This window comes from Nuphar pumila, chromosome 2, assembly GCF_984573655.1.
Source record: "Nuphar pumila chromosome 2, dmNupPumi1.hap1.1, whole genome shotgun sequence".
In the NCBI taxonomy this organism is placed as follows: domain Eukaryota; kingdom Viridiplantae; phylum Streptophyta; class Magnoliopsida; order Nymphaeales; family Nymphaeaceae; genus Nuphar; species Nuphar pumila.
In genome coordinates this window covers 46,153,049-46,179,369 of record NC_143250.1, presented here as the reverse complement: position 1 = coordinate 46,179,369, position 26,321 = coordinate 46,153,049, and the positions used below count along the sequence as shown (strand labels likewise).

Here is a 26,321-nt window from a genome sequence, read left to right as displayed (position 1 = left end):
CTTAAAAGGGACTATAAACTTGAAATTATATTTTTAAGATGATACTCTAGAATTAACTGGATATTCTAATGCTGAATTTGTAGGAAGTAGAAATGATAGTAAATTCACTTCTGAATATGTTTTTCTCCTCAAAAGATGAGCAATTTCCTTGTCTTGTAAGAAACAAGGCTGTGTAACTCAGCATACTCAAGAAGCAGAATATATTGCATGCAATATTGCTATCACTTTTGTCGTTTGGATAAGCCGCTTCATTAATAATTTGAAACAGGATATAACCAACAGACCAATTCAAATTTATTGTTATAACCAAGCTGTCATCTCTCTTATGAAGAGTGGAGCAGACAATTCTAAAAGTAAATATATAATGGCAACGTATCATTATATTCATTATGATTAAAATAAATGAAATCAAAGTAAGTTACTTACCTATATCTGATATGATTGTTGATCCTTTAATAAAGGGCATATCAAAGAAAATGTTTTTGAAACATGTATCATGTATGGAATTAAGATATATTTGATAAGACATATGATTGGGTAACTAAAATATATAACTCATAACAGGAATATACATACAAGAAAAATACTCCAATAGTGGGAGGTAAAATCCTACGTCATGTTTGTTTTCACATGGCCAAGTGGGAGATGTTGGTGGGGCCACTCTCTCTCCAACACATGAAACCGCCCAATATTGAGGTTTATCTAAATGAAACACATTTGAACGTGCTTCATTTGGAAGCATGACGTGAAAGTGGTTACCGATTTTCTCTGGTTAGAGAGAAAATCGGTAGTTCCCCCAATACTGGATAACGACTACCCAGGGGGGTGAAATGACCAGCAAACTCTCCCTTTTAAGGGAGAGGATCTCACGTATCAATAATCATTAAAATCTAAAGTGAGAAATCCCCCCCCCCCCTCCGAAGAAGGCTTGTTATAATACCTCATAGTTTTTCATCAGTGTACATCGCATCCTATCAGGAGGCGTGCTCTCAGATGGGTGCCCTCCAACAGGGCGTTCAGATCCATAAACTCATCCCACCGTGCCTTCTTCGGAAGACTACGTCTCTCTTGGCCAAACTCTTGAGGTTTTACGTCATGTGTGGTTGTCTTGAGGATGCCCACAAAGTGTTCGACCAAATGCCGCAACCGACTTTTGGGGATGTCGAGCAAGGTCAGTATGAGGATGCGATGGATCTCTATAACCAAATGGATGAGATGGGTGTTGAGCCTAATAGTTTCACTTTCCCCCGCGTGCTCAAGGCGTGTGTCGGGATCGAGTCATTGCGGAGGGGTGAGGACGTCCATCGGCATATCATTCGGTGCAGTTATGGTGGCGATCAGTTTGTTACGAATGCCCTCGTCGACATGTATGCAAAGTGCGAAAAAATTGTAAAGGCTCAGCAGTTCGATAAAATGTCTGAAAGAGACATTGTTTCATAGAACACACTGTCGATGTTGGTCATACATGACCATGGGGGCCATGTTTCACGGAGAGTTCATGGGTTAAGGAGAGAGGTGATCCCACTCTCTCTCCAACTCGTGAAACTGCATGTTAAAGGGCGTTATCTACATGAAGCACGTTTGAACGTATTTCATTTGGATAAGCTCAAATCAGCGAAACAGTTACCGATTTTCTCTCTGAAGAGAGAACATCTGTAAGTCCCACTGAGAGTTGGGTAACGGCTACCCCGGAGGGTGGAACCGCCAGCCTTATCTCTCCCTTATACGAGGGAGAGGACTTACTCAGGAAAAATTGAGAAGTAACACCCCCTCCGGAAGAAGGCCGTTTACATCTTCACCTTCATTCTATCTTCACGGTCATCTGCACGCACACCAAACAGCGATCCTTCAGTTGAACATGGGTGCTTGGATTACGCTGTCAATATGCTCCGTTTCATGGTTGCCGAAGGTTTTGAACCAGACTCCATTGGAATCTCTGCAATGCTCTCCGGCTGTTCTTCTGTCTCAGACAGCCACGGTCTCAAAATTGGGAGTCAAATCCATGTGCGACTTCTCAGACAGGGAAATGAGTTTGAGTTAGACTTGTCGGTGGGCAACTCTTTGATTGATATGTACTCCAAGTTGGGCTGCATCGGTCGTGCTCAGACTGTGTTCGATCAGTTGAAACAGAAAGATGTATCATGGAATTCCATCATCCATGCCTATAGTAGAAAGGATTCCCAACAAGCATTTGCCATGTTCAACATCATGGTCGACTCTGGTATGGTATGGTATCACTCCTGATAGTATCACCTTTGTTGCATTCTTATCTGCATGTGTTGGCCAAGCAGCGTCATCTCCGTGCCTCGTTGACGAAGGTCGGTATCTTTTCAAATTGATGCAAGAAAAGTATGGTATTGAACCATGCATGTATGGTGAATCTTTTAGGAAGAGCAGGACTTATTGATGAAGCATACAACTTGAATATCGAGGAAATGCAGCCACCACTGTAGGCTGGAGCAAGCATTTGGAGAGCGTTGCTATTTGCTTGCAGTGCACATGGGAATGTGAATGTGGGTGAGATAGCAGCTGATAGACTGTTTGAGTTGGAGCCTGATAATGTAGAAAATTTCAACCTTCTTTTGCAGACATACGCGCATAAAGGTGGGATGATGCAGATAGGGTGAGAGAGACGATAAGAGAGAGGGGACTGTAGCAAGCTGCAGTGAAAATGTGTGTATCAGCAGCATTGCAGCAGCAGATCCTTGACTATTTAGATGGGTTGGCAAGTCCTATTTTTCTCCATTTATTCTTTAGTAAAAAAAAATCTTGTTTTCTTGATTCATTTTTTACCAAAAACAATGAAACATGCATCAAGAGGGCTTTGTTTGTTTGGTTCAAGCAATTGTAAAAAATAAAGCATTAAATTTAATGAAATTCTTTATATCTATTGCATTGGGAGAGATGAAGTTATTTGACCAAAAGACTCTTCCAAGCTGGCCCAGCTCTGATTGAATTGAGCTGTATGTTAAGCTATGGTAGGCTAATTAGGTAACATAGTGCATCCAACAAAAGCTTTGAAGTAGATGCACAGTTTTAATCAGTCATTCGAGCCAATTTATTGGAAGATGAAACTTGAATACAGAAAATGTTGATACAATGGGATATTGATTGCAATTTTCCAATAAAACGGTCTCAATCCTCTTCATCTCATACTATTTCAGTTATAACATTCACCCTTCCGCTGCTTAATCAGTGAGGACGGCTACAACAGCCTCAAAACAAATTCCCCAAAACTTTTTGTTGAAGAGACTTCTAACATCCCAAAAAACATTCAAGTTACACATACATTGGGTATACTAGTTTTGGACAGAAACACTAATGCCACGGTTGAGGATAGGTGCACATCAATTACTTGATTCATATATAAAAATGATAAAGAACTGAACCCTAATTAAATGGCCAATCTGTGACTTTGAGGTTGATGAAAATACATGGTAGCATCTTAAACTCTTCTGATTTGCTTCCTACACTGTCATGTATTTCAAAATCGCTGAACGGACTTTCTCCATATACTCTGCTGCTTGTTTCTGTAAAATAGACAGAAAAGACATGAGAAACAAAGAGAACACCTACCTAAAATAACAAGCCAGCTGGCAAAAGTCTCTACCTGCTCATTCTCATGTGCACTTGCTATGTTTTGATCAAGAAGTGTCAACAGTGATCGATTGATCTCATTTTTCTCAACCATATCCAACAACTGTCTCAAGGAGAGCATCGTGTTAGTTGGAAAACCAGACTATAGTTAACAAAGACTGGTTCATATAACTCCATGATAATACATACAGTTGCTTTCTTATCCTTCGACTGCAATATTCGGGCCAACCTTTCTTTTGCTAGTATTAGGTCCCCTTGCATCTTATCATATGCTTCTGTTGCAAGAAACAAAACAAACTGAATTATTTCATGGTTAGCCATAACTGTTAAATACCCTCAAGATCTATATATTCTAAGGATGATAGGAACCGACCAATTCCTTCCAGCAGAACCTTCTGCATGGCTTCTAGTTCAATCAGCCTATCCTCCATGTCCTGAAAATGGATCAACAGATCTGCAAAAGTTGTTCTATTGAACCATATTTTTAACTTATTATTTCAAGAGAAAACCTTTGTTTTTGTGACAGCAAATCGTAGTTGGCCGATTTCAAGTTCGACATGTGTAAAAAACTCCTTGTTTAACCTGCAAAATTTCATTATATTAACAGAATGAGTAAGCATGCCAGCAAATTTATTAAGCCAAGAAACACAGAATGAGGTGCCATCTTCCTGCATACATTACCTTCACCTCATAACACAATATTGCTGTTTCAGTTTATGAAGAAAAAAAATCTTTGAATGCTAGCAGACCAGCATGGTTTACATAGAGCATCAGTTCCACTCATCATAATCTGGTTCCTCGTACAATTTCTAAAACTAAGCCAGGAAATGTACAAAGGCACAGATCATCTGTTAATGGAGATGCTTACATAAAGGCACATGTCAACAAAATTCAGGCGAAGAGATTTGAGAACAATCCTCAATCCAATTCTTCATGTTTGTAGAATGTGATATCTAGATTGCTAGTCACATTATACATATTAACCAAATGGTACCTTAATGGGGACAGATCCCAACTTGTTTATGCCTCAGAAAAAAGATAAAAGGAAAAGATAAAGGTGTTGGGAAATAAAGTGTCCCTTCGTATGTGCCTCTTCCCGTGCATCATACCTTTTGGTATGATGCATGGTGACCCTTCGGAGGTATCCCTTGGATACCTATATATACCACATGATGGGCAGTGGTGTAGCAAGTGAAAATTTAAGGCTTACAGAGATTGGTCCATGCTCACCCACTGCTTGAAGGCCTGTACTCATCAACAGGAGCAATTCGGCTAAGGAGATCGGCCGTCTCTCATATCAGCGTAATGGCAGAGACAGGTATGAGACCCTATTTCTTTCATAAATCTGTTATACACAATGTGTATGCTCATACAATACTCTACATTGTGATATCAAACTGGTTCCCCCATACATTTTTTCCCCATTGATCATGTTTTTCCACTTTCTGTATTTCTGTTAAAACAGAAAGAGGGAAAACAGGAACCGTCGTGCTTTTTTGACCGGGGTCCATTTCAGGAACCGGTTCCGACTCAGATTCTTTTGGATCTGAATCAGATCCAGTTGGACCTGACCCGTACAGAGACCCGATTCTACAGAACCGGGTCGGATCGACCGTCTCAGGAATCGAACCGTTTCGGTTCGAGACTCGAATCGGCGATTCGACACTGGTCTTTTCCTTTTCCCCTGTCCCGGCCGACAACATATGCTGCCAGTCATCGCCGGGATATTGCATTTGTAAAAAAAAAAAATAAAGGGGAAAGACTTTATCGTCGGATCTAGGGTCGCCACAGGTTGACGTCGGGGGGGGGGGGGGGGGGGGAGAAGTGTTTTTTGCCGTTCGGCGACATGCAGCTTCCAAGGGTTCTCAAATCCCCTCTTCTCTTGGTTTGCCAACGCCAGGGTATGTCGGCGGATCGTCGGGACCATCGACTACCGATCGAAGGTCGTCTACCCTCTATGGGTCGATCGAACCCACCGGAGACACCGGCAGGTCAGGGTTGAGGAGCGATGCCAGGAAAACCTTTTTCCCGGCGTTGTTCTGCACCCCCTTGCTGGAGACGTCGGTGGTCCGCCCGACGCTTGCCGCTTTCGGTCTGCCCGTCGCCAGTCGTTTCCTCTTTTAGGGCCGAGGAGCAACGACGAGAAACAACGTTGTTTCTGCCCCCCCTACCAGAGACGTCGGTCGCCGGTGGTCCGCCCTCCTCTCGTTGCTTCCCCTTTTCTCTTTCTCGAAACTCTCAGAAGTTTCGAGAAGATGAAAAATAAAAACCCCATCGGGTTTTATTTAAAACTTTGGATCGGGTCTGGAGTTTGCAGACCCGATCCGGCGGGATCCTGACCCGGCCCGTTGTAGGGTTCGGGTCTTTAACCTGTAATCTGGATCCATTTTTGTTTTTGGATCTGGGTCTACTTCAGGTTTCGAGATCCGGACCCGCAACCCAAATCCATTAAGTTTTCTAGATCCGGGTCTGCCACTATCACCGACCTGACATAACGATCCAGATCCATTAAGTTTACGGATCCTGGGTCGGCGGAGCGCTTCGAGATCCAAATCCAAGATTTAGATCCATTTGTTTTTCGAATCCCGGTTCCTCGGATTTCCGGATTCAGACCAGGCATAACATCCTGGATCCATTAAGTTTACGGATCCCAGGTATTGTTTATAATTGAACCCGACCCGATCCAGTTCCCGTTCTGGACAACAGGAAACAAATCGGTTCCAGAACAAATCTATTCGAAACTGGAAAAATCGGTTCCAGAACAAATCTGTCCGAAACTGGACAAATCGGTTCCAGAACCGGTTCATCAGGTTCTGACTGGTTCTGGGACCAGTTCTATCTATTTCAGACCGGTTCTTTGCATTCTGGGACCGGTTCAGAACTGTACAGAACCGGTTCGAGGCATTTAAGGGCTGGTTTAGTGTTTTCTGAGATCGTTTTTGTCCATTCTGGTCCGATTCATTGTATTTGGACCGACTCAAAGCTTTTCCGGATTGATTCAGGGGTTTTCTGCACCGGTTCACTGCTTTTCTGACCGGTTCTGAGGCCATTTTTACTGGTTCATCATGTTTTTGAATACCTTTTATGAATAAAATGGCCGGTTTGAATGGTTTTGGTGTCGATTTAATGATTTTGGGGCTTTCTTGGACTATTTTGAAGTATCATTGTGATTGATTCATTCAGTTTTAGAATCAATTAAGGAGTTTTAAGCACATTCCCTGTATAACATTTAGTTTGTTTCATACACATTATGATGCATGATGTTTCATTTATGTTTTAGAAATATGTATTTTTTATACATCATATGAACAATATTGACATAAAGCATGGCATTTGAATTTTGATTAAGATGCATTTGTAATCACCAAAGTGGTCAAATGTATGCTTAATTAAGTTACTCTGTACCAATAATAGAATGAGTCAATATTGGAATTGTGCCAGACTTAAAGAAATGATGGACTACCCAAAGGCAGTGATGTCATGTTCAAAGTCTAGCAGGATGAAATGAAAAGAGTGTATCCCAGCACATGAAACATGTAGCACCCAAAAGTGCCATGTCGACTTGTCTCTGGCTACATGTCTTTTCAGTTTTATCAAATAGTGGGAGGCGAAGTGCATTTGCGTGTTATGGGTACTCACCAAAGTGGGGCCATAATGACCCCTAGCACTTGCCTAAAAAAGTGTAAATGATAAAGAAGTCTTATTATTGCATTTACCTTTTCAAATCTCGAATGTGCATGAATATTTATGAATGTCTTTTTGTCATTACAGTGTCTAATTCTGTGGTTCCTGATGGTTCAAGTCATATTTTTTTTCTAGATGGATCAAATTTTAGTGATTGAAAAGAAACTGTACAATTCACATTAGGTTATATGGATCTAGATTTAGCCCTGCGCAAGCCTGAGCCTGCACCGTTAACTGACAATAGCACAACTGAAAAAAAATTTGATTTTGATAAGTGGGAGCGCTCAAATAGACTTAGCCTACTGCTCCTGCAGTCTCGTGTGGCTAAGAATATTAGGAGTGACATACCCACATGTAGAACAAGAAAAGAATTTCTGGAAGCTATAGAGGCGCAGTTTGTCAGTTCATATAAAGTAAGGGCTAGCACATTGATGACAAGGTTAATATCTATGAAATATACTGGTGGGGGGAACATCCGACAACACATTCTATAAATGAGAAATATAACATCTCAATTGAATGACATGAAGATCAACATATCTGATTCCTTCCTAGTCCACTTAATAATATTTTTTCTGCCTAGTGAATATGGACCCTTCAAGATCTCTTACAACACTCATAATGACGAATGAACATTCAATGACTTGATGTCCAAGTGTGTTGAGGAGAGAAACTGAAAGAAGAGAAGATACATAGTGCTCACGTATCTTCTCATAAAGGTCACAAAAGGCATGGACCAAAGAAGAATGTCATTAAGAAAAAGGCAAAGAGAAACTCATATGCATTTGTATCCAATGGGTCAGGCGCCAAGTCCCATGAAGAATCTTCTATCAAGTGCTTCTTTTGCAAGAAGAAGGGACATTTAAAGGCAGACTGCATGAGGCATAAGAAATGGCTGGCAAAGAAAGATAATTTATCATTTGTTTCTCATGAATATAATTTGATCAACATTCCCACTAATAGCTGGTGGATTGATTTGGGTGCCACTGTCAATATTGCCAATACCTTGCAGGTCTTCCTGAACAAAAGGGATCCAACGGATCATAAAAGGAGCATCTTCTCAGGAAACAAGATGCGCTCACATGTTAAGGTCGTTGGAACCTACAGAGTGATTTTGAGAAATGAGTTCATTTTGGACTTATTTGATACATTTTATGTACCAACATACAACAGGAACCTCATTTCTATATCAAAACTAGATTTCATTGGATATTGTTTTAAATTTGAAAATTAAAAAATGACTATTTATAAGAATCCAGTTCTTGTTGGTTCTGTGAATGTATGTGATGGATTATATCGTCTAAAAACTAATGTCCAAATTTATGAAATCTTTTCCTCAGAAAATGTGTTTATTGGCAATGAATGTGGCTTATTAGATGAACAATCCTATATGCTCTCGCATCGTCGTCTGGGTCATATCTCTAAAGATAGGATCCAACGACTTGTGAAAGAAGGGATTCTTAAATCCATTAAATTCACAATTAAAGAACCGTGTTTGGATTGCATAAAGGTCAAGCAAACCAACACATACAAGAAAGGTGCCAAAAGGAGCAACCACAAGTTGAAAATTGTTCATACGGATGTCTGCAGACCCTTCTCTTCTTGCCATATAGGAGAAAGGTACTTCGCCACTTTCATTGATGATTACTCCTGATATATGTATCTCTACTTGTTATTTGAAAAATCTGAAGTCTATAATGTTTTCAAAGACTTTAAGAAAGAAATAGAGAAACAAACAAGGGACATAATAAAAATAGTCAGATCAGATTGAGGTGATGAGTACTATGGGCATTTCACCGAGATGAGATAACAGGAAGGACCATTAGCGTGATTTCTTAGGAAAGAAAGAATAATCCCTCAGTACACCATGTCAGAAAGTGCATACCAGAATGGTGTAGCTGAAAGAAGAAATCGTGCGCTTAAAGAAATGGTACGTGCAATGTTGAACTACTCAACCCTTCTCATCACCCTGTGGGGTGAAGCTCTGCGAACAACCATACATGTCTTAAACAAAGTTCCTACTAAGGTTGTCTCAACGACACTTTATGAGTTGTGGACAGGTAGGAAACTATGTCTAAGTTATTGTTAAGACGTCATTTTATGGCTTCGGATTTGGATCGGATATGGATCCAAAATCCAAACATACCATGTACTTAAGTTATATTATTGAGGGATGTTTAGTCATTGGATTGTAGCCCTAATCTGACTGTAACATAAAAGGACATTACACGTGAAGGGCCGCTAAAATAGATATCCTGGACCTCTCTCTCACTCGTTAAAAGATGAACCAACAAGACGCTGCTGAGAAGAAAAGCAACCTCTGCAAGGCTGATCAACGAGCGACTGCAGGTCTGATCTGGTAATACTTGAAACTCTAATATGGTATCAAAGCATGGATTGGATTATGATGAAACATTCAGTCAAGTGATAAAAATGGGTACCATTCAGATTATTATGTCTCTAGCTATTGATTATGGTTGGACACTCAACCAGATGGATATTAAAAATGTCTTTCTTCATGGTAGCCTAAAGGAAGAAGTGTATATGGAACAACCAGAAGGGTATGCCCAAGATGACCCGAATGCTTATGTGTGTAGACTACAAAAGTCCATTTATGGATTAAAGCAGGCATCACGTTCATGGATTGAAAGTTTTTTCTCAAGAAATTCAGAGGCATGGATTTGTTCATTCATATCTTGATTATTCCTTGTTTATCTACAAACGAAAAGGTTCCATAACACTTCTTCTCATATATGTAGATGACATGATAATTACAGGAAATTCAGAAGAACATATTCAAGAGATCAAAGAGCTGCTTAGCTATAGATTTCAAATGAAAGATCTTGGAAAGTTAAAGTACTTCCTTGGGATTGAAGTTGATAGGCAAAAAAGAGGTGTTAACAATGACTCAACATAAATATACCATCGATTTACTTGATAAGAGTGGAATGAGGGACTGCAAACCAGTGGCCACACCATCTCCCATTCACCAGAAGCTAAGTAATGGAGATGGAGATATATATGAGAATGCAACCAACTATCGGAGTATAGTTGGTATGCTTCAATACCTGACCTTTACTAGGCCAGATATAGTTTATACTATAAATCAAGTGTCACAATTCATGCATGAACCAAGGACTGTGCATATGGAGGCGATCAAGAGGATCTTGCGGTACTTGAAGGGCACTATAGGAGACGGTTTGGTGTATGAGAAAAGAAGACAAAATCAGATGCAGATTGGGCTGGAGATCCTGATGAAAGGAAATCAGTGACTGGCTATTGTGTGTTTCTTGAAAGAAACTTTGTTTGGTGGAGTAGTAAAAAGCAAAGGGTTGTTGCTAGGTCAAGCACAAAAGCGAAATATTGTGCAATGGCTTCCGTTACATCCGAATTGCCGTGGATTAGGCATCTTTTGGTTGAGCTAGGAGAATTTTTACCAAAATCGATTTTATTATGTGACAATCAAAGTGCGATAAAGATCTCAGTGAATCATATACATCATGGAAGAACAAAACATATTGAGATAGATTAACACTTCATCAGGCAAAAGATTGAAGATCAAGAACTAGAAGCGAGGTACATTGAAACAAAAAAATCAAATTGCAGATTTGCTCACCAAAGGTCTCACAATAAGAAGATTTTGGTTCCTTAAAGGCAAGATGAACATGATTCAAATACATGCTCATCTTGAGGGAGGTTGTTAAGACGTCATTTTATGGCTTCGGGTTTGGATCGGATATGGATCCAAAATCCAAACATACCATGTAATTAAGTTATATTATTGAGGGATGTTTAGTCATTGGATTGCAGCCCTAATCTGATTGTAACATAAAAGGACATTACACGTGAAGGGCATGTCTGCTAAAATAGATATTCTGGACCTCTCTCTCTCTCATTAAAAGAGGAACCAACAAGACGCTGCTGAGAAGAAAAGGAACCTCTGCAAGGCTGATCAACGAGCGACTGCAGGTCTGATCTGGTAATACTTAAAACTCTAATAGTTATATGCACATATGGGGCTGTCTTGCAGAAGCAAAATTATATAATCCCCACATTAAGGCTTTTGACCCCAAGACAATCAGTGGTTTCTGTAAAGAGTCTTACACACAATCAAGTCTACAAACAACTTGACAAAACATACATTCACCCAATATGGTAAACCAAAATAGCATACAAAATGCTCCACAGCACAAACATAAGAATAATGCATAAATGCACTTGAATCTGAATATATAAGAGGTAAAACCCTCTACCTTTATATTTAAATTACAATGGGCAGCATTACCTTATTTATAGAGAGATTACATGAGAGGAGCTATTGGAATAGCTGTTGGGCTACTCCCAACAACTCTAATTAGAGCCATTGGGAGTAGCCCAACAGCTCTATTCAAACAGTCAAAAGTTGACTGTTTGACAGAACCTGACAAAAAGGCTGTTGGCTGTTTTGACAACCCAACAGCTCTAATCAATTATGACTGTTTGACAAAAAGACAAAAAAAATAAGAAAGCAATAAAATTACAAAAATAAATAAATAAAAAAGTATTACAAGAATATAAGTATATACTTTAAATATATAGTTATATACATATATATATATATACATATACATACTCTTGTATTACGAAAAGTATATATATATATATATATATATTCAAGTATATACATATATATGTTATTTTCTAACAGTCTCCCTCAAACTTATGGTGAAATCACCGAAAGTTTGTCAAGTAAAAAGTTGAATCTTGGTGAGCACAGTGCCTTGGTGAAGAAGTCAGCAAGTTGATATTCTGATGTCACGTAAGGAAGATCAATAGTCTTCTTCAAATATTCTTCACGAACAAAATGACAATTTATCTTTATATGCTTAGTTCTTTCATGAAATGTATGATTTCGAGCAATGTATATCGAACTCTTATTGTCATAGCACAATCTTGTAGGATTCTGAAGGTGAATCCCCATATCTGAAATCAGTTGTTTGAGCCACACGACTTCCATAGTAGTAGTTGCCATTGCTCTATATTCAGCTTCTGTAGATGATAATGATACCTTTTGTTGTTTCTTGTACCTCCATGAAATCAAAGATTCACCTAGAATTATACAAAAACCAGTTTTTGAGCGCCTGTTATTTGGATCTCCTCCCCAATCAGCATCAGAATATGCAATAAGATCTAAGGAGGAAGAAGATGACAGAAAGACTCCCTTATTTATAGTGCCTCTGATGTATTTAATAATTCTCATGACTGCACTCATATGAGCTGATGTTGGAGCATGTTGAAATTGACTGGCTATATGTACAACATGGGCTATGTCTGGTCTTGTAATACTTAAATACATAAGAGATCCCACTAGCTGTCTGAAGGGAGTTGGATTGTCCAAAGGAACTCCATCATCGGCTCACATTTTCATTCCGACAATCTCTGGAGTATCAACAATTTTATCATCTGAAAGTCCTGACTTGTCAATAATATCTGAAGCAAACTTTGTTTGTGACAATATGTATCCTCGGTTAGAGTATGAAACTTCTATACCAAGAAACTATGTTAGAAACCCAAGATCTGTCATTTCAAAAGAATTTTTCAAAAACTATTTTACTTTCTTGATTCCCTCCTTGTCACTACTTGTAATTAACATATCATCAACATATAAAAGTAAAATTATAATACCAGCAGAAGAGTTCTTGATAAACAAAGCTATATCAGTATAGCATGGTTTAAAACCATACCTTGTAATAACATTGTTAAAAGTATCAAACCAAGCTTTAGGTGCTTGTTTGAGGCCATATAATGCCTTTTTTAATTTAAGCACTTTACCTGAAGGAATTATTAATCCAGGTTGAATATCCATATATATTTTCTCATTGAGATTTCCATTTAAAAATGCATTTTTAACATCCATTTGAAATATATTCCAATTTTTAATAGCTGAAATAGCTACAAGCATTCGAACAGTGGTCATCCTGGCAACATGAGCAAAAGTTTCTTCGTAATCTACTCCGTATTCTTGAGAATATACTTTGGCAACTAGCCTGGCTTTATGCCTTTCCAAGGATCCATCACTTTTGGTTTTTACTTTAAAAACCCATCTACAACCTATTGTCTTCTTTCCTATAGGTAAATCCAGAATTTCCCAAGTATTAGCATCTTTAAGAGCTTCTAATTCTATGTGCATAGCTTTTATCCATTCAGGTAAATTTTTTGCTTCATTGTAACATGAGGGTTCAAAATATGAGTGGATAGCTATAAGACATGCTCTATGTTTAGGAAAGAATGAATCATAAGACACAAATTTATTTGAGATTCTTGAGGTTCGTTCTGATCTACGAATAGTGGTTTGTTCTGAAGGAATTTCTGATGCTTCATGATTACTTTGATTTACACCTTCATTTGATGCATTTTGATTTCTTCTAGTGTATACTATTGGTTCAACCGTTCTTCTATTTTCAATAACTGGTTCTACATAAATATTTTCATCATTAGACAATAGTTTGAACAAGAAAGAATAATCAGAGTTTACGTCTTCCAACATGTTTTCTTCAAATCCACTTTCATTTTCAACAAAATTAACATTCCTTGAAATGAGAAGTTTATCATTTTTGGTATCATAACATTTAAATCCTTTTTGTGTTTCTGAATAACCAATGAACGCACAAGAAATAACTTTAGAAGATAGTTTATCTCCTTTATTATTCAAAACATAACATTTGCAACCAAAGATTCTTAGTCTTTGATAGTCAGGTTGATATTTGAATAATTTTTCAAAAGGAATTTCATTAGATAAAGTTTTGGAAGGCATCCTATTTATAAGATATACTGAGGTTAATGCAGCTTCAACCCAAAGATTTTTTGGAACATTTTTAGCAATAAGAAGAGTCCTTGTAGTTTCCATAATATGTCTGTGTTTCCTTTCTGAAATTTCATTTTGTTGCGGGGTTCTAGGACATGATCTTTGATGTAAAATTCCTTCGTTTTCTAAAAATTGTTTAAACTCATTTGACAAGTATTCTCCTCCAGAGTCAGTTCTGAGAATTTTGAGTTTACTTTCAAATTGATTTTTAATCATGTTATGAAATGTTTTGAAGGTTGCAAATACATCTGATTTATACTTAAGAAAGTAAATCCAACAATATCTAGTGAAGTCATCAATAAACACAACATAGTAGGAGAATCCTCCTTTAGAGGCTACATAAGCAGGACCCCATACATCCGAATGAACTAATTCAAAAGGCATTGAGGAGTAAAAAATTCTTTGACCATAAGGCAAGACTGTCATTTTACCAAGTAAACATTCTTTGCATTCAAAATTATCTTTACAAAGATTTTTGGTAATAGGTACAAAATTTAATTTCCTTATATTTGGATGCCCAAGTCTATGATGCCAAGTCCGTATGTCTTTTGTTTGGGCAATGTTGCAATATGATTCCTTTGTAATACAAAGGAAATCCATATAATAGAGATCTCCTTGCCTAGAACCTTCCTCAATCAATTTCTCGGACTGGCAATCCTGCACCCAACATTTACTTGATGAGAAAATGACATCACATTCATGATCCGAGATTTGAGAAACAGAAAGTAGATTAAGATGAAGTTTTGGTATAAGTCTTATTTTCATAATATAAAAGTTATGTTTTGACAAATCATTTTTAAAAATTCCAACACCCTCTATTTCCAAGGCAGTACTATCGGCAATGGAAACAAATGATGCATTTGAATTAGGTTGACATTCGGATAGTCTAGATCTATGTGGGGTCATATGAAAAGAAGCTCCTGAATCAAGAAGCCAAGAGCACATACCAGGAGTAGAAGAGGTTGCAATGGCCGCTCCTGAGGTAGATCCTTTAAGCAGTGGTTGCAATGCCTCCGTCAGTTGAGATAATGATTTGGTGAGGTCTTTGAGATTCAAAGTATCTTCATCTTGTTTTGATGGTGCAGCCGCAACACGCTTTTCTTGATGCCTATATTTGTATCTAGGACATTGAGGCCTAATATGACCGGGCTCATTACAATTATGGCAAATGATTTTTGATTCTCCTTGATTCTTATTAAAATGAGGAGGTTTATATGGCTTGATATAGTGTCCTGGTTTTGATGTGGCAAGTGCGCAATACTCTTCTTGACCATTGCTAGAAGTAGCAAGCACACTAACATTTTTACTCATGTTTAGCCTAGTCTCTTCTCCACTAAGTTTAGTGAGAATCTCATGAATAGGAGGAGGTGATGAAGATGATAGCAAGGAGGCCCTTGTTTGTTCAAACTCGGGTCTCAAACCATAGAGAAAAGCGAAAAGTCTCTATTCTTCAACTTGAACTCTCCGCATTTCTATACACTTTCCTTCCCATTTGGGTTCAAATTGGGCAAGTTGGGTCCAAATGGAAGATAACTCCATAAAATAATCTCTTACATTCTTATCTCCTTGTTTAATGTTTCTAACTTTTTCTTGGAGATAATACTTGTGAGCCATATCTTTTTCGGTAAACATACCTTTAAGATATTCTCATGCTTCATTTGCCTTTTTGTAACACAAAAGGTTTGAGGCAATTTTTGTCTCAACTCCACTAAGCATCCATGAAAGAATTTTGGCATTTTTCATTTCCCATTCATCTAATTTTTTGTAGTATTCTTCTATGGCTTTGTTTTTTTCTTCAAGACTAGTCTCAACGTCATTTTCACCTAATGTAATTTTAGGAGTGGGTTCAAGAATAGTACCTCTTACAAATCCACACAAACCTTGACCCTTGATGAATGTCTCCAAGTGTCGCGCCCAAACGTTATAGTTGCTTCCTTCAAGTTTGAATGGCGGAATGAAGTTGGAGTTGCTTGTATTGTGCGGAAAAAATTCACCCATGATGAATCCAAAGAAAAAAAACACCAATCACGAAAGAGAGAAGGCATGCTTTACGAGGTAGCTCGCCAATGCACGGTTGATCATACACCAAGCTCTGATACCATGTAAAGAATCTTACACACAATCAAGTCTACAAACAACTTGACAAAACATACATTCACCCAATATGGTAAACCAAAATAACATACAAAATGCTCCACAATACAAACATAAGAATAGTGCATAAATGCACTTGAATCTGAATATATAAGAGGTAAAACCCTCTACCTTTATATTTAAATTACAATGGGCAGCATGCCCTTATTTATAGAGAGATTACATGAGAGGAGCTATTGGAATAGCTGTTGGGCTACTCCCAACAGCTCTAATTAGAGCCGTTGGGAGTAGCCCAATAGCTCTATTCAAACAATCAACATTTTGACTGTTTGACAAAACCTGACAAAAAGGCTGTTGGCTGTTTTGACAGCCCAACAGCTCTAGTCAATTATGGCTGTTTGACAAAAAGACAAAAAAAATAAGAAAGAAATAAAATTACAAAAATAAATAAATAAAAAGGTATTACAAGAATATAAGTATATACTTTAAATATATAGTTATATACATATATATATATACATATACATACTCTTGTATTACGAAAAGTATGTATATATATATATTCAAGTATATACATATATATGTTATTTTCTAACAGTTTCTTCATTGGTTATCCAGAAAGGTCAAAAGGTTTCAGGTTTTATTTGAAAAAGGTGTTTTAGGTGTATGGGTCCAAACCCGACCCACAACCACCTCCTGTATGTACGTTTTGTTTTGCTAATTTTTTTATTCGGGTCTGGATATTACAATGGATCCAGACCCATACTGTACATTCAAGTATTAATATACGTTTTAGGTCACGATTTCTGTACAACCGCAACTCTCTTAGCTCTTCTCTCTCTCTCTCTCTCTCTCTCTCTTTCTCTCTTTTCTCAATACAAGTATTCTAACATGGTATTAGAGCAGAGATCCATCTGAGGGCTGAAGAAGGTTTCCGGCAAGTGCGACGATCGGAGATTTGAGGTTTTTCGTTCCTCCCCTTCTACTTTTCTTCCTTTCACCTTCTTTTCATTTTTATTTCTGTTCTCTCTCTGAAATTTTTTGTGCACCCGACCCACACCTCACGTGGACTTGAGATTCACGTGGCTCATTTCTTCCTTCTTCCTGAAATTTTTTGTACACCTGACCCACATCTCACGTGGGTTTGATCTCTTCGTGGTAATCTGAGATTCACGTAAACCCTGTTTACGTGAATTCAGACTGTGCAAAAAGGGCAGATTCTTTTTCACGTGAATCACTGAAATCGATTCACGTGAATCGCTGAAATCAATTCATGTGAAACACCAAATCGATACCTATTTCAGATCCGCCTTTGTTTGGTATCACTTGATTTGTTCTCTTTGTCTGATCTTCTCTTTTGTATCTGTTTTGCATATCCAAATATACCAGTTTTTGCTGTACATTCTTCTTCCCTAACTCTCATTTTCTACATTTACCTGAAAACGTATCTAACGTGTGAAATTTTCTTTTCATCGCGTCAATCTCAAAAAATTTCAAGAGTAAAGAAAAGTTCAATGTTCAGCCTCAATATTTTCTGAATCTGACAGCCTGCGGTCTCCTGTTTATTTAAAAAAAAGGGGGGGGGGGGGGGGGGGAGGAGACTGAGCACTTTGTGAACACTCTTGTTGAATTTTATTTCTCAATGGATCCTTATTCTTCTTAATCGAATCTTTCTTCAAGCTTTCTCAATCAGCTCGTTTCTGAAAAGTTGAATACCTCAAATTTCTTGATTGGGAAGAGACAAATTATTCCTTTTATAAGGAGCCAAGGTCTCTTAGGTCACCTAGATGGAACCACTCCAGTCCCACCAGAATTTGTCCCGAGAGAAGAAAAAGATGATAAAGGAGCGAGTTCGATCGTGTATGTCAAAAATGCATAATTTCTCAACTGGGAAAGGAAAGATCATTCAGTTGTTGCATATATCACATCTACCGTGTCTCAAGAGGTCCTTGTTGCCATCCTTGACAATTGTACAACATTGCAACTCTGGGAGCGACTGGTTCAAACGTATTCACAGGTTTCACAAGCGAGGATGGTTTTTCTCAAAAGAGAATTTCAGTTGCTAACAAAAGGTTCCATGACCATCATGGAATATTTGAACAAGATAAAGATTATCACAGACCAACTTGCAGTTATAGGATATGCGGTAAGTGATAGTGACATGGTGCAACAAACTCTGAGTGGATTGGGATCCGACTACAATATGATAGTTACTTCACTATTGTGTCTCCCTGTCCTTCCTACTTTTGATGAGCTACGAGCCAAACTGATTCAATATGAAATGACTCTGAAAAGTTTCTCTGAAAAAACTCACATTCACACAAATTCCCAAGAAGTTTTTGCCACTGGAGTGACTTATGGTAGAGGACGAGGATGAGGAGGACAAGGGCGAAGTGGACACGGAGGACGTGGTCTGCTTCCCACTCCCAATATGTTAACTCATGCGCAAGGACAAAGATCCATCCCCACTTGCTTCCTTTGTAACAAAAGGGGGCATATCAAGGCGAATTGTTGGCATAATCCAGAAAATAAAAGAAAGGGTCTACAGACAGAAACCAAAAAAAAGTTGACAAATATCAGAGATAGTGAAGAGATTAAAGATCTGCTGATATCCGCTTTATCAGAGTTAAAATTGAAGCAGAGTGATGAAGGCACTTGGTTTGTCGACTCAGGAGCAACAACTCATGTGACAGGCGATGCATGTAAACTTTTTGACCCTATTCCTTATTTTAAAAAAAGTAAGATTGTCACTGGAGATGGATCCCACCAGCCTGTTTCTCATGTTGGAAAAACTGTTATTCCCATGTCATATTCCACTCTTAAACTTTCTGATGTTCTTCACGCTCCTGACATCAAGAAAAATAGTCTCTGTTTCTAAACTTATTGATGATAATAATGCTTCAGTTGAATTCACTCCCTTCTCTGTGCAGGTCAAGGACCTACGCACGAGGAAAACATTCGCTGAAGGAAAGAGACAAGGCAATATGTATGTTTTTTAAGAAGCTCCATGTCATTCTGTCTGTCCTGTTCATCTGGATTCAAAGTCTTCATTAGAGTCGTGTTCATCCCCTTCTGCCAATGTTTTTAGTATTTCTGAATGTAATAAGCCTTTCTTATGGCATAGTCGATTAGGATATTGTGGGAGTCATTTTATTGAGAAACTTGTCTCTAATAATCTCATTCCAAAAGAAAGTCTCAGTGGGGATGAGAGAAGTCAGAAGTGTCCCTGTTGTCTTTCATGCAAAAGTCATGTATTGTTTTTTCATTCCATTAATAAGAGAGCTTCAAAACCTTTTGAGATAATTTGTTCCGATGTATGGGGACCTGCCCCAATTGTTTCTGGATCTAGGAGCAGATACTACTTAATCTTTGTTGATAGCTATTCTCGATACACTTGGATATATTTCATAAAAAAATAAGTCAGAGGTCTTCTCTTTGTTTCAAAATTTTCTTTCCTTGGTTAAAAATCAATTTTCTGAGTTCATTCAATTTTTTCAATGTGATGGAGGTGGGGAGTTCTCATCTTGTGACTTTATTTTCTTTCTTCAAAATAACGGAATAGGAAGAAGGGTGTCCTGTCCACACACCCCACAACAAAATGAGATTGCTGAGCGAAAACATAGGCATATCGTTGAAAGTGCCATGAGTATGCTTCATGACAATAACCTTCCCATCAACCTATGGACAAAAGCCTTTCATTCTGCCGTTCATGTGATAAATAGACTGCCTATGGTTGTTCTAGAAAATAAATCTCCTTATTATTGGCTTTTTGGAGCTCACCCTAGTTATCACAATCTGCGTGTCTTCGGATGTGTTTGTTATGTGCACATTGATCAGTCCCTGAGAAACAAGTTTCAGGACAAGGCTCAAAAGTGTAGGTTTGTGGGATACACAGATGACTACAAAGGATATAGGTGTTATGATCCAACCAACAAACGCATCAGAATCTCAAGGAATGTTGTCTTTGATGAAATTTTTTTTGATCATGGTACCGACACAACGGATATGTTCCCAACACAACTGAAGTCTACTATCATTGGCTGAGTTTAGAACTTTTTGCTAGTTCCAATGAAGCATGTTCTCCAGATTATGTACAACAAGAAGAGGAGATATTTGAGAACACTGGGTCATCGGGGTCACAGAATGAGGAGGAAGCACTACCATTTGTACAGGGCAGATACAAAGGCATTTCTTATTCTAGACAGAGATCGAAAGTATCAAATCATCTAGATCATGTTTCAATCACCGATCCTATTCCCTCTCATACTCTTGAAGTTAGAAAATCAAATCGCATACGACATCCCATTGACAGGTGGGTCAGCTATAACAACTTCTCCTTGGATTTTCAGTTCTTTTTAACTGCACTCAATAAGGAAGATGAGCCCATTATGTACTATCAGGCAACCACTTCTACCAAGTGGGTAGAAACCATGAATGATGAAATGCAGGCATTGCATGAATGTGGAACCTAGGAAGTTGTTCCCAGACCACCTGATAAAAATGTTGTCGAATGCAAATGGGTCTACAAAATAAAGTATAAGCCAGATGAAACCATTGAACGATACAAGGCAAGACTTGTGGCAAAAGGATTCACCCAAGAAGCAGGGCAAGACTATGATGAGACCTTTAGTCCCGTGGTGAGAATGGGAACAATTCGAATTATTCTTTCCATGGCTGTTGAACATGGATGGAAGCTGAGTCAGTTTGATGTGAAAAATGCATTCTTACATGGGGATTTGAAGGAGGAAGTCTATATGGAACAACCCCTTGGATATCAAGAACAAAATTGCAAAACACATGTGTGTAGGCTAAAGAGAGCTATTTATGGTCTAAAGCAAGCATCTCGCTCTTGGTTTGATAGCTTCTCACTTGAGATTCAAAAACATGGATTTGCTTGTTCCGTATTGGACCACTTACTATTTATTTTTAGAAGTCAGAATGTGACCACTCTACTATTAATTTATGTTGATGATATTGTCATCACAGGGAACTCTGAAGCTCACATCCAAGAAGTAAAAGATTTACTAGGTCAGAGGTTCAAGATGAAAGACCTTGGTGTCCTACGTTATTTTCTTGGTGTAGAAGTTGATAACCAGGCTCATGACTTGACGCTCACTCAACACAAGTATACCGTGGATGTTCTCAGCAAGGCAGGCATGAAAGACTGCAAACCTCTAGGAACTCCAAGTGTGCTTCACCAAAAACTCAGTGCTCATGATGGAGATCTGTGTGACGACCCCACCAAGTATCACAGCCTAATAGGAATGTTGTAGTATCTCACATTCACTCGACCTGATATTGTTTATTCAGTCAATCAAGTGTCTCAGTTTATGCATGCACCACGTACTGGACATATGGAAGCGGTTAAGAGGTTACTTTGATATCTGAAAGAAACCGTTGGGGACAGATTGATATATTCACCACAGTCGTTAGGCAAGAATGAGCGCGAACTCACTGTATAGTGTGATGCAGACTGGGCAGGGGATCCCGATGAACGAAGATCTATATCAGGATATTGTGTCTTTATTGAAAGAAATTTAGTCTCTTGGAGCAGTAGAAAACAAAAGGTTGTTGCTAGATCAAGCACTGAAGCTGAGTATAGATCCATGGCTGCAGCTATTGCTGAAGTCACATGGGTCAGGCATCTCCTAACTGAAGTAGGAGAAACGATTGCTCGCTCTACCTTGCTGTGTGACAATCAAAGTGCTCTCAACATGTCATTCAATCCAGTTCACCACAGTCGTGCTAAGCATATTGAGATTGACCAACATTTTATAAGACAAAAAGTTGAAGAAAAAGAGCTTGAGCTTGAGTTTGTCAACACTGAAAGACAAGTTGCAGACATATTTACAAAGGGCTTGACAAAAGATCATTTTTGGATGCTTAAAGACAAGTTGTTCATGGTTCAAAACCATGATCAACTTGAGGGGGGCTGAAAAAGGTGTTTTAGGTGTATGGGTCCAAACCCGACCCACAGTCACCTACTGTATGTACGTTTTGTTTTGCTATTTTTTGATTCGGGTCTGGATATTACAATGGATTCAGACCCATACTAGACATTCAAGTATTAATATACGTTTTAGGTCACGATTTTTGTAGACAGTCGCAACTCTCTTAGCTCTTCATCTCTCTCTCTCTCTCTTTCTTTTCTCAATACAGGTATTCTAACATTATTGTCCATCTCATACACCACAAATAGTAGAAACGGATAAAGCTAGATTTTTAGAAGATAGTTCTGTTGGTATAAATGCATTACAAAATCTCTCTTTTGAGGAAATTCAGGATAAAGTTACTCCACCTGAAAATTTAAAACTTTCTTTCATTATTCATTCGAATGATGAAACAAAAGTTGATTCTTTTAGTGATGCACCAACTCAAGAAGAACCATTTATGGATCATGCTGAAGAGCATCCACAGGTTGATCAAGTTAGTTCACCTGTCAGGAGATCCACAAGAATTAAAAGATCAGCTATCCATCCAGATTATATAGTGTATCTACAGGAGCCCAATGATTTCATAGATATTGAGGATCCATCTTCTTTTAAGGAAGTTGTTGAGTGTGAGCAATCTTCATCTTGGATAGAGGCCATGAAAGAAGAGCTATACACTATGGCCAAAAACCAAGTATGTGATCTTGTTGAATTGCCTAGAGGAGTCAAGCCCGTAGGGTGCAAGTGGGTCTTCATGACCAAAAGAGACTCTAAAGGCAATATCGAAAAGTATAAGGCAAGGTTGGTTGCTAAAAGTTTCACTCAAATGAAGGGCATTGACTACAATGAGACATTTTCTCCTGTCTCGACTAAGGAGTCAATGAGGATTATTTTTGCCCTAATAGCTCATTTTGATCTAGAGCTACACCAAATGGATGTAAAAACAACTTTCCTAAATAGTGAATTAAGTGAAGATGTATACATGGAACAACCTCTAGGTTTCTATAAAGATAAGTCAGACCATTTGGTTTGCAAGTTGAAAAAGTCAATATATGGATTTAAACAGGCCTCCCATCAATGGTATATGAAGTTCACCAAAGTTATTTTGACCTTTGGATTCACTGAAAACATCGTTGATCGATGTGTATACCTCAAGACAAGTGGGAGTAAGTTCATAATTTTGGTACTTTATGTAAATGACATCTTACTTACAACCAACGATAAAGATATGCTGACAGAAACCAAGCAGTTTCTATTCTTCTATTTTGAAATGAAAGACCTGGGAGAGACTTCCTATGTTCTTGGCATTGAGATCCGTCGAGATAGGTCTAAAGGTATACTAGGTATCTCTCAGAAAGTTTATATTAATAAAGTTCTAAAAAGATATGGGATGGAGCATTGTGCTCCTACTACGACACCCATATTAAAAGAAGATGAATTGAGCCTTAAAGACTGACTACAAACTGAAGAAAAAAAAAGGATAGATGACCATGATACCATATGCATCAGTGGTTGGTAGCTTGCAGTACGCTCAGACATGCACTCAACCTGACATATCATTTGCAGTCAGGGTTCTTGGCAGATTTCACTCGAATCCTGGTCTAGCTCACTGGAAGGCTGCTAAGAAAGTTATGCGCTATTTGTAAGGGACAAAGGACTATATGTTAACCTACAGAAAGGTGCACCACCTTGAGGTTATCGGCTATTTAGATGTAGATCTGGGAGGTTGTCCTGACAGTAGAAAGTCTACGACAGGATACATATTTCTGCTAGCTGGTGGTGCGATTTCTTGGAGGAGTGGGAAGCAGTCCACTACTACTGCCCACACCATGAAGGTTGAGTTCATAGCTCTATTCGAAACAACTTCACAAGCTATTTGGTTGCAAAACTTCATCTCAGGACTTCAGGTGGTTGAATCCATTGGGAGACCACTGAAAGTATTTTGTGATAATGAAGCCGTTGTATCATTCTCCAATAACAACAAAAGTACTACGTCTTGTAAGCATATAGAGTTGAAGTATTTTGTTGTAAAGGAGAAGACAGAGAATCTTTTGGTGTATATTGATAACACATGAACTAAGGAAATGGTAGTTGATCCTCTTACTAAGGGTTTGGCCCCGAGATTATAGGCCGAACATGTTAAGAGGATGGACTTATTTGAAACCCTTTAATCATGTACACTGACTTTTATGTGATCACATTTTGGTAATAAAGATATGATTCTCTTTTTCTTTCTTTTGTTGGTTATGCATCAAGTTTGCTCATAAAGTTTAAGAGTTAACATAACAACAAATTTGGATTGATAAAGTGAACTTAAGACCTATCCATATAAACTTTCACGTACTCGGATCAAGTGGAAGAATGTTGAGAAATAAAGTGTTCCTTCGTATGTGTCTCTTCTCATGCATCATACCTTTTGGCATGATACATGGTGACCCTTCAGAGGTATCTCTTAGATACCTATATATATCACATGATGGGCAGTGATGTAACAAGTGAAAATTTAAGGCTTAGAGAGATTGGTCCCTTCTCACCCACTGTTTGAAGGCCTGTACTCATTAATAGGAACAATCCGACCGAAGAGATCGGCTGTCTCTCGTTTCAGCGCAATGGTAGGGACAAGTATGTGGCCCTATTCCTTTCATAAATCTGTTATACACAATGTGTATGCTCATAAGATACTCCACAAAAGGATCCTTCTGCATTTACCAAAAACTTCTCGAGGGTTCACTCTCAAGTTAACTAGAGCATCATACACACATGATTGGGCTTATGTTGCTAAATTGTACTGTAAATGGTAGATGGAAACATCATAAAGTTCAAACCTTGAAAACATCAATCTACAATCTAATTCTGAATCTGTTCACTAAAATTGAAGATGGGTTTGGAACAAACATAGCTCGATATACAATATAACAACAAATCGTTCATCAAAATCCAAGCAAATTACAAGAATCATGAAACAAATACAGAATTAGTAGAATTGAAGAGTGTGAGGACCTGGGTCTCAATCTTGCAATTTCGCATTCAATCTCCCGAGCTTCAGTGTCGAGGAAGTATTCGACGAGCCCGGCATCCGTCTCCGGCACGACACGAGCCTAAAACAAGAAGCTAGAATTGGAAACCACGGGAGAGGGGATGAAGAAACTAAAAGGAAATATAAGCAGGATGGTAGTGTTGGTGAGAACCTGTCTTTTGGCGATGCGGTTGCGCCGTTCTTCTTGGACTTGTCGGCGGAATTCTTCCATGGCGTCAGCGTCCTTCTCGAGCCTCCTCTTGAATTCCAGCCTCGTGATATGCCCTCCCTGAGGCAGACCAAGTATCCCTTCCGGATCCTTTTTTCACAAAGATATCGTTAGTTTTTGGTGAGATAAGAAAGGCATGGTGGTAATCAGAGAGGAGAGAGAGAGAGAGATTGCTACTCTGCTTTAGAGAGGCAAAACATAGATGTGTTGTACTGGTATTGGCTGGAGAGAGAGAGAGAGAGAGAGAGAGAGAGAGAGAGAGAGAGAGAGAGAGAGAGAGAGAGAGAGAGAGAGAGAGAGAGAGACCCATCCAATGCAGACCACCCTGCTGAGTCTCGAACTCGAAGCTGCTCGTCTAGGCTGGGAGGAGCGCCCCACTGAAACAGCACCACCTGAAATGCCGAGTGACGCCATTAACGCACCGGACAAGCTTCTACACGCACACTGACCCTTCTTTCGACGGCTCCTCTCTCTCTCTCTTTCTCTCCAATTTTATCCGTCTCCCCGCAACTGTATGGAGGGGGATAAGTGGGGTGGGGCCTATATGACACGAACAAACATGAACACCAAAACGAAAAAGGGTTTTTTGCAAATTAGTCCTTGCCTTTTTGTCGATTTGCAAATTGGTAAAACCTTTTGTGCTTTTGCAAATCGGTCGCCACCTTTTGATTAACTCTTGCAAATTAGTCCATGAGGTTAACATCTGTAATATTTCTTGACGGAAACCGTTAGGGCCAGGTAAATTGATAGTTCTGAACTTACAGAGAGAGAGAGAAACGGCCAGTCACCTTCTTCACATCATCTTTCCCACAAAATCCCTATCCACCACTATTATCGCCTCCTCTCCTGCCACCAACATCATCGCAGAGAGATAAAGAGAGTGAACAATGGCCCGCCAGCCTTCCCCTCCCACCACCATTCCTCGGT

General features: G+C 38.7%; 2 protein-coding genes across 2 annotated transcripts; one reads left to right on the top strand and one right to left on the bottom strand.

Moving 5' to 3' along the window:
* The first annotated feature begins 1,884 nt into the window (after positions 1-1,884).
* On the top strand, positions 1,885-2,627 carry LOC149845406 (pentatricopeptide repeat-containing protein At4g25270, chloroplastic-like). Its single transcript, XM_089987835.1, has 3 exons — positions 1,885-2,221; positions 2,389-2,449; positions 2,495-2,627. Exons 1-3 carry the CDS (start codon positions 1,885-1,887, stop codon positions 2,625-2,627), a joined length of 531 nt encoding a protein of 176 aa, XP_089843961.1.
* Positions 2,628-3,043: 416 nt separating this feature from the next.
* LOC149845405 (uncharacterized) lies at positions 3,044-25,910 on the bottom strand. The gene is made up of 8 exons (XM_089995736.1): positions 25,701-25,910; positions 25,338-25,484; positions 25,150-25,247; positions 4,107-4,179; positions 3,971-4,031; positions 3,787-3,872; positions 3,611-3,700; positions 3,044-3,530 (listed from the first exon to the last, which is right to left on the bottom strand). Exons 1-8 carry the CDS (start codon positions 25,806-25,808, stop codon positions 3,468-3,470), a joined length of 726 nt encoding a protein of 241 aa, XP_089851862.1. The 5' UTR covers positions 25,809-25,910; the 3' UTR covers positions 3,044-3,467.
* Positions 25,911-26,321: the final 411 nt, after the last annotated feature.